This window comes from Nelumbo lutea, chromosome 1, assembly GCF_056320005.1.
Source record: "Nelumbo lutea isolate HS-2025 chromosome 1, American lotus-T2T, whole genome shotgun sequence".
Lineage (NCBI taxonomy): Eukaryota > Viridiplantae > Streptophyta > Magnoliopsida > Proteales > Nelumbonaceae > Nelumbo > Nelumbo lutea.
This window is the reverse complement of record NC_142684.1, coordinates 50,577,379-50,587,102: the sequence shown is the minus strand read 5'-3', so window position 1 is coordinate 50,587,102 and position 9,724 is coordinate 50,577,379. Positions and strand designations below refer to the sequence as shown.

Sequence of the window (9,724 nt, the reverse complement as noted above, 5' to 3'; positions counted from 1 at the left end):
TGCTACATTTTGAGTAAATATTTGATCATAAGGTTTCAAGGCAATATCTATAAAAAAAAATTGCTTTTTGCATTACTTTACGCCTTTCATCTGTAAATTTACATAGTTAGAGTTGACCAATCGTTAGCTCGGATACAAAAATTTCAATTGTTAATATATGCTCAGAATCGTAAGGTGAGAGAAAGGAAAAATAAATTGGTTTCCAATCATCCTCGTGAGATCTTCAATTTATGGGATATGATTCTGAATGAGTTGAGCCCCTATCTGCCACTTAATAACATTGATTTTTCCCTACAGTAAATGTACTACATGTTAGTATTAACATGACACATATAGGCATGTGCTAGCAAACGAAATTCACATGTACTCACTAGATCAAAGTCAAAATGTGAACCCCAGGCAATGCAATCCGTGTACTTCATAGCAAACACTTCACAGTTGCTACCACTGCAAAAAAAAAAAAAAAGATACACTTATTGACTCAATAACTACCTAACAAGTACCCCTACACTTAAGCATAGATCATACAACATGTACCCAATCTGTTGGGGAGCTGACTCAATGAATTGAAACGGCCAACCGATGATCCCAGGAACAAATGGTGATAGTTTTTCTCTCAAAGTTGTTTGCTGGCAGATAATGTAAAATTGAGCAAACACATAAGTAATCAGACTCATTATCTTATACCCAATTAGTAATGTAAAAATCAACTCATGATAGATACCATGGATCTTGCATAGGCATCGTGGAGGCTACTATTTAAGGAACTATAGGCTTCGAATTTGTAGTCCACCATATTCACCACTAGTAATTGCTAGTGTGAGCCATCAGATAAAGGTATTAAAACCTTATTGCACATCAATATTTCATAGGGCTTCAACCATTGATAGAGAACATCATTGCGGGCATCCGATAAATACAACTGCATTACAAATAAATAGCGGGATTATATTACAAAATGAATCACAAGCATATGGATTTCAGTCACATTGCAATCAACAACCCCCATACCAATGTCATCGAAGACACATAACATATGCTCATGGTGTTGGTGTTTCTTACCTTCAGCAAAAACCCATACGCATCAATGACCTACATAAACACACGTCAAATTAGCCACATTATGACATGCAACACTCCCCTAAACCAAAATAATGCTTCATCGTACACCCATGCTTTCAGGTTGCAAAGGGGCAACAGACAATCCGGGGTCAAAAACACAACGCCATCAGTCAATACCACTTGATCACTGCAATAACCATTAATCAAGAACCGTTTCACAACTTCAAGGTCCTCCTTTGGGACCAAATCCTTCATCTTAAAAGAATTCCACAATGCACGTGCATCCATGGACTACAACAAATGTTCATTGAATAAACTAATAAAAAAGTCAAATCAAACCAAAACAACCCTACAAATAACCCCAAGACAACACCAACAATTATTATTTCACCTTCGCCTTCACTTCTCTTTTGAACCCTGCAGCAATAGCAAACACTTTCGCTACTTGCCCTTGCTGCCCAGGAGCTTGGAAGGGCGACACCACCATGCTACTTTGCTTCCATTCTCTCCTTGCCTAAGGTATCAGAAATGGAAGGCGAGCCATTAAGAATCTCACAAGATGGAGTAGCAACACTAGTCCTTTCGAGAGATTGCTCTACCCCCGTGGTGCAGCATGCAACTCCAGCAGGTAAGTCTGTACCATAATCATCATCGTCTAACAAATAGTTTGCCAAACCTTCATGCCCATCACTACATGGTGCTGCATCAGGGTCCAACCCATTATTTCTCATCATTCTACGAAGCCTATTAACTTCATCACGAAGTTCCACATTCTGCTTTCTTGTTGAGTTATACTCTTTGGCCTCCGTACATAGAATTTGATATTCCATGGATTCCATGCAAGATTTGCAAAATTCTTTAAAAATCAAGTTAGAAGCAATTTAACAAATCTCAACATTAGCAATAAGTCAACTTGTATATAACTCAAAACATGTATGATACACTAATCCTACCTTTTTCCTAGGCTGACGCCACCCATGACCAGCATCCTCTCCATCATAAAAAGGTTCCCCACCCACACCATGGCCCCCTCGGTCCATAAACCGCATATCAACACCAAAGGTTAATAACTATCATGTACTTAGAACACATAGAAGATTCCACTGTAAAGAAAAAAATTAAAATGTACACAGCCCTCCAATCGAATATCCACTAAGGCTATCTCCTCGCTAGTAGGGTACAAACCCCCCAATAAACTGTAATAAGTTTATAAATCCATATGAGATCTTCAATTTCCACTATAACTAAATACATAAAAACTACAAACACCCCAAGTAGAGGAGCAGAAGTGAGAATCATTTTCGCCCTAGCTTTCTTCAACAAATCGGCCCTCTTCGACTTTCACTGATACCCCATATTCCCCCACTTAAACAAACGAGGACTGGCATCAAGAACTGAAGGACTGAATAATGTTGTGTGCTCATAAAGCCATGCCTACAAAAAAGAAATCAGCCAATAAATGATCATCAATTGAATGAGAATAACATAAAGAATAAATAAAAAAATTGAATGTTATCCACACTAACCATCAACACTGTGTTGCATCCAAATAGACAACGGCTATATGAGGATGAGCCTCTACTCGATCCAGCACCACAACCAGAAACAAATTGATCAAGACCACCGATCAAGAATTGATGTACACATTTACCCCAAGCATAATCACTGATACATTGTCAATCATCAACATATCCAGCCCAGAAGGAGTTCACCCTCGAACTACCTTGGGAAACAACACACAACCGAACAAGAACAAAATAATCATCTTTACCACCTCCTCAACGTACTCCTCACCATCTAATCTTACAATCTTCTTTAGTCTATGCCACACAAGATCCAGCTCTATAGAGGCAGAGTGATTTTGATCAAAGCCAAAAGATCTTTGTAACAATCCACTACCAACAACGCCTTCCAATAGGGAAACGGTACTACTCGATAGGTCAAAACCCGTTATCAGGGTAACATCTGCCTTGCTGAATTGCATAGTCCTTCCACCAACTATAAAACAATGCCTAGTCGAGTCCCACAATTTCATTAAATAACTCAATAGGGACGTCTCAACAATCACCTGTGGCAAATCCAAAAAGTGTCCAAATGAAGTCTCTTGGAGCCTTCTCTTGTGCTCCAAGCTTAGAGAAACTCTGCAGCATCTCCCTAAACCGTTTCAAGGAGCACCTGGTCCCAACTTTGTCACCTGACATTTTTCTATTGGGAATTTAACAGCCTATTGTTAGCACAAGTAACAAAAAAAAATATAGTACCATTTAAATTTTATATATAAAGAATGACAAAACTCAATTAGCACTAGGGGTGATCATTTCAGCCTAGTCGAGAAATTCTGGGCTTCAGCCTGGGTTTTGTGTTCAGGCCCGACTCGGGCCCAGGCACACATTAGGCTCACAAATTTTCAGGCCAGACTTAGGCTAAGCCCGGGTCGCATATATTTAAACTTACACATTTTGTGTATAATGTATACATATGTATACATGTTATTTTACATTATATTATATATTTTATATATAAATATCATAACATGACATGTATAATTTATATTATATTAATGTATAAAATAAGTTTATATGCATTTTATGTCATTTAATATATAGATATGCAATGTTTTATATATGGGTGACATTAGCCCAGAATCATGCCGACTCAAACCCATATAGACCTGGGCTAGGGCTTATGATTCAGGCCTAGAACCTTGGGTTGGTCCGAACCCGGGCCTAAGCTATAGCCCTTATCATAAGTGCAAAGCCCTGGCTTGTCCCAACCCATAATCACCCCAAATTAACACTCAACAAAACCAAGAAATCATCAAAACCAAAATAAATGAATGCAGACACATCTAGATGCGTACCGCATTCAAAGCACTGAAAAACACGTTGTACCTCCGGTGATGAGAGATGAAGATCCGAAGCTCCGGTGATTAACGGATATGAAAAATGGGGAAAACACTGTAGCTCCGGCAATGAGACATGAACCTCCGATGATTAACAACTCTGAGAAACGGAGATTAACGACAATGAGAAATGGAGAAGAGGGTAAGTGTTGTAGTTTCGAAATGGGGAAGAAGAGGATGGAAAGATATTGTACCTTTCGGCTTTGAGAAACAGAGAAAAGGGTGAAACTGCTGCATTCGTTTCAAATGAGGAAGAACGGTAACTTCGAGGAAGAAGAAGACACTGTTGGATCAGTTCTTCGAGGAAGAAGATGTTTCGCTTGGGATGAGCTGACCGAAGATGACGGAGACGCGAAGTTGCATTCGGTTATAATGAGGAATGGGGTGACGCTATTGCGTTTGGTTCAAATGAGGAAGAAGGGGGTGAGCAAGAAGACGACGGGGATGCCGCTGGTGTGTTCGGTTCGAATGAAGAAGAAGATTACCATTGGAAGATTGCCGCTGCTGTGTCCGGTTCGAATGAAGAAGAGAAGAAGATGGTCGCCGCTGTGATCGGTTCGAATGAAGAAGATTACCGTTGGGATATAAGGGGTATAATGGGATCAAAAGTTTCACTTATCTAACATGACGGGGGGGGGGGGGAGTAAATTTTACATTTATTAGGTGGGGGTGGAATTGAATTGAGTTTCCGTATGTCCTTAATTGAATTTTCGACTTCTGAGGGGAGCTGACCGAAGATTCCCCTAAATTTTTAATATTTTCTATTTTATTTTAATTTTTTTGGAAAATGGTGATATTTAAAAAAAAAAATCAAAATGTAGCTTCCATCCATTTATAGCAAGTAATCTACAAATTAAAAACTTATACGATGTTATCATATGCCCAATTATAGTCTAGTTTTATCTACTAAGAGGGTGTTCATCAAAGATTCAAAATTATATAAATTTTGCGGACATGGCTGGAAGTGCAACTCGTAGTCATGTTGTCAACCATCCAAGCGTGTTGTCAAACACCCCCAGTCATGTACATTTATAAATAATAATATTAGGGGTGCAACATGGGAGGTTTGATCCTAAATCAGCCATTTTTAAATTTTACATTGGTTGTAGGGGTGAGAAAAAAAACTAAAAACTGAATCGGCCAAAAAAATTGACTGAAGTTGAACTAAAAAATTAGTTAATCGAACCGGTTGGTTTGGTATTTTAAAAAACTGAAGGTACTGGTTCGGTTTTGGTTAACCAATATAGAAAACCAGCGGTTAATCGCACCAACCGATATATATATATATGTATATTTATTTATTTATTTATTTATTTATTTATATTTTATATATTATAAATTAATAAATATGAATTATATATATAAATATATATATATTTGTAATATATTATATATTATGTATTATTTAAAATATAATATATATATTTATATTATTTTATTATATTTTATTATATGTTTATATATTTTTTATAATATATATTGTAAAAATAAAAAAATGAAAAACTGATGAACCAAACCGACGGTTAACCAAACCAGTCAATAAGTTAACCAATTGGTTTCAGTTTGGTTCCAGTTACCGATTTTCCAAAAATCGGTAGTACCAGTTCGGTTCCAAAAAGTGCCCCACGATTCAATTAACCAAGAAATCAAACTTTTTTATTTTTTGGGTCGGACCTAAGCCTAGCCCTTAGGTAGCCCGAACCTGTCCCAATTATATACACTCATACATATATAAATTTTGCATACAAATTTACATATATATATACACTAGTGGGGACCCGTGTTATGCACGGGCTTTGTTAAGTGAAAGTTGTACAACAGAAATACATAGTATATAATTGTTTTATATTTTAACTTTTTAATAACCAATTTAGTCGAACTCGACGTGAGTTGGTTGGTCTTCTAGTATTTTTGGTCGGCTTTGGTTTATCAATTTTCCAACTTGACCAAATTAGGTCAGTTTCGATTTGGCCATTTGTAAATTGATCATAACTGAACCAACTTGACCATAGATATATATTAATATTTTATATTTTAAATATAATTTTTTAATATGAGAAAATGGAAAAATTATCATATTTATTATTCTAAAATATTTTATATCATAAATTTAATTCTTTAACTTATTTTTTAATAATACCACTATAATTTATTAAATTTAAATTTAACTTTTAAGTTTAAATCTTTTGAACAAACAAACCGAAAATAGGCCCAAACTGATAAAACCCGAGTTGGTAGGTTTACACTACTGGTCAATCAGTTTCAGGTGGCAAACTCTAGACCTTACTAGGTCGATTTGGTTGGCAAAACAGCTTGCTATCGAACTAAACCGATCCTTGAACACTCCTAATTTCAACTAAATTAATAGTCTAATCTCTAATAAATAAGAATAGTTTAACCTCCAATAATTATTCAAAATTTATAGCAAAAATACACAATTATTGAAAATAAATGTATACTGGAAACACAATAGATATCTAATAAAAATACAATAAATATTGAAAATATATTAAATTAGTCAATAAATAGTTTAATCTCTAATAAATATTAATCAATAAATTACAAAAAATACATAATTACTAAAAATAAATTTATAACGAAAATACAATAAATAAATTTCAAAAGTTAAATAATAGTTGTTTAACCTCCAATAATTATTGTAATTATTGACAATTTACTATTAAATAACAAAATAAAAATAGATTTATAAATAATTATCGAAACTATATTTATCAAAAAATACAATAAATAATTACTGAAAATAAAATGAATATTAGTTTTAGTCTATATAAATATATAATGAATATATAATATTATTGTACATTTATTACTAATAAATATTATTTTTTAGAATTTATTTTCTATAATTATTAATTGATATAAGTGAAATTAGTCATTTATAATATTATTTGGTTATTTAAATAATATTTTTATTTAAAATTTTAAAATATTAATTATTTGTTGAATTTAATAATCTATAAAATTGTAATTAGTACTATTATTACATAATTCATTATTAATTTTGTAAAAAACTAAATTATTATTAATATGAATAGTATGAAATCTACTATAATTGTTTTTCTACTTTTAACTATTTAAAATTTAGTCATGTTTACTATTTATTTATTTATTATAGTGTTATTATGTAATATTAAATGTTTTGTTATATAATTATTTAGATATTTTTTATTTAAGATGTTTAGTTATTGAAATATTTAAGTAATACTTTATTTTTAATTTTAATTTTTTATTATTTGAATAACATTTAAATTGAAGAATTCATAAAATTATAATTTATATTGTTACTATATAATTTCATGATGAATTTTGTATAAATATAGAATTATTAATAATATGAATATTATTAAATCTATTATAATTAATTTTTGTATTTTGGATAAATATTTTAAAGTTAGTATATAATTTCATTATAATATTTAAATAAATTTGAAAATTTTTAATTGAAACTTTCTTTAGATAGATGTAGATAAAAAGTGGGGGAGAGGATAAATAGGAATTAGAGATAGCTTAGGAGGTAATCTCTCTACTAAATTAGAGACAAATTAAGAGATAAATAGGAGTAAAAGATAATTTAGGAGATAAATAGGGATTAGATACAATTTAGGAGAAAGTGGGGAAAAGTGGTGCCACTTGGCTAAACATTAGAAAAGCAAATCCCTTTTTCTTTACGCTTGTTGGAAATAATTAAGCATATGGTATTTCATTATTGGTTTAATGGGTAATTATATGGAATTAAAAAATAAAAAAATTGAAAGAACTGGAAATTAAGAAAGTGGTTTGAAGCAAGGAGAGACATGGTGACATGGACTGCCTTGCTATATATATATGTTTAGAATGGGTTCATTGACCAACCCGAGCCCGGCCTGGGCCCGAGCCCAACCCGAGTGCATCAAATTACTATGCAGGTTGGGCTTGGCTTGGGAAGGTCTGCTTGACCTCAAGCTTTGTCCACACTCGGGCCTTAAGCCCAAATTTTAGTGCCAGGCCCGGGTTGGCCACAAACCCGGCCCAACATGCCCAATTTACACCCCTAAATAATATCAAATTTTTTTTGAAAGAAAAGATAAAATAACCCAAAAAGGAGGGTGGCTATTAGGGCACCGGTTTTTACTCTATGGTGCTTCCTCATAAACTAGTGGCCCAATTCTCCCAGTTCCCTACCCAAAATTCACTTTAATATTTATTACATTTTCAGTAAGATACAAAGGATACAACAACATGCCAAAAGACAGCCAAAATCAACATAACCTGGAAGCATCACCATCTTCTCCTATATCATCTCTCTCTCTCTTAAGGGTAAGAATAAATTAAGTTATTCGCGAGCCATTTGAATTTGGTTTGCACATGATTCATCTCAGTCTAAATCAAGTTTCAAGCTGAGGTTGAACCCAATAAATAGGTTAGATTGCTAATTAAGTCGAATTCAAATAGTTTCAAAGCTTGGCTCAGGAAGTTTGTGAGCCCAATCGAGTTTATATGTAGTATTTTACTATTTTTATACGTATAATAAAACTCATTTTGATATATAATTTTTTATTTTTTATATGAAGATTGGTTCATTACCAAGAGTTGAAATCAGCTCCCCCCCCCCACAAGATAATTTCCCACAACGTCCCATAGCTCATCCCCGCTGTGTATTGGGAAAATCTCCTGATGATATCTCATCGCTTTTGATACTATCATCAGGAAATATTCCTAATGTAACCGTTTCTGGTCACGTACCAATTTTTTTATTTTTTGGCTAAGTACCTCGTCATTTGACCTGGTCCTAGGTGACCCGCGACTTAGAGAATGGTGGCACTCCCTGGTGGCGAACTGCCTGGGGGAGAGCTATGCCAAGCTCCCTGATGGTGAACTGCTTGGGGGAGAGCTATGCCGAGCTCCCTGGTGGTGAGCTACCTTGGTGGACTCGTCATTTGACCTGGTCCTAGGCGACCTATAACTCAGAGGATGGTGGAGCTCCCTGGTGTAGCGCAACCCGACTGCCCTCTGCATGAGGTGATCTCCTCTCCTTTGTAGGTGGCAGGAGCTGGGGAACCTGCAAGAACTCCATCTTTCCTCCTCTTTGTAGGCGGCGGGAGCTGAGGAACCTACAAGAACTGAACCAGGGGGCCCAGGGGTATTTACCTGGCAGGGATTCTCTGATGCCTAAGTTAGCACTCTGATTGTAGAGAACTTGAAGATGATATTAGAGGAATGAGAGAGCTAGAAAGCAGGGATTACCTCCATTTTTTCATTCTCTCCCCCTTTGTCTTTGGGGTTAGAGTCCTTATATAGTGGTATCCTGTCAGAGTATGGGTGCAGGCGGCTGTTGCAGAGTATGGCTCTGGCAGTTAAGGGACAGCTCTCAGGGTTGGCAGGCACAGCACCACCTGACAAGAGACATGGGCGCAGGTCTCCGAATCTGTCAAGTATGGTTGTCAGGCAGGACATCTTCTTATGATATGCCGAACTACTCTTCTGTACCGAGCTACCATACAAGTGGCAAGCTGCATGGGGGGAGCTATGCCGAGCTCCTTGATCTATGCCAAGCTGCTTGTGGCGAGCTCTGTCGAGCTGCCTATGGTGAGCTATGCCGAGCTGCCTGTGGCGAGCTATGGCAGGCTCTACCAAACTGCCTGTGGCAAGCTATGCCGAGCTGCTTGCGGTGAGCTATGGCAGGCTTTACCGAACTGCCTGTGGCGAGCTATGCCGAGCTGCCTGAGCTGCCCAGTTGTCAAGAGGCTGCACTTGGTTTGC

At 35.6% G+C, this 9,724-nt stretch overlaps 1 protein-coding gene across 1 annotated transcript; it reads right to left on the bottom strand.

Annotated features, from left to right (window-relative positions):
- Window positions 1-158: 158 nt before the first annotated feature.
- LOC148874606 (uncharacterized) lies at window positions 159-4,529 on the bottom strand. The gene is made up of 8 exons (XM_088964202.1): window positions 4,159-4,529; window positions 3,954-4,064; window positions 2,589-3,267; window positions 1,063-2,496; window positions 725-922; window positions 538-629; window positions 372-447; window positions 159-291 (listed from the first exon to the last, which is right to left on the bottom strand). Exons 5-8 carry the CDS (start codon window positions 794-796, stop codon window positions 229-231), a joined length of 303 nt encoding a protein of 100 aa, XP_088820328.1. The 5' UTR covers window positions 797-922; window positions 1,063-2,496; window positions 2,589-3,267; window positions 3,954-4,064; window positions 4,159-4,529; the 3' UTR covers window positions 159-228.
- Between the last annotated feature and the right edge of the window lie 5,195 nt (window positions 4,530-9,724).

Bases quoted from the DNA above. Each gene is read 5' to 3' on its own strand.
- LOC148874606 (XM_088964202.1), bottom strand. From the start codon at position 796: ATGGTGGACTACAAATTCGAAGCCTATAGTTCCTTAAATAGTAGCCTC. The intron at 630-724 runs GTATCTATCATG...ATTATCTGCCAG, and splicing joins ATGCCTATGCAAGATCCATG to CAAACAACTTTGAGAGAAAA. The intron at 292-371 runs GTGAGTACATGT...CATTTACTGTAG, and splicing joins CACATTTTGACTTTGATCTA to GGAAAAATCAATGTTATTAA.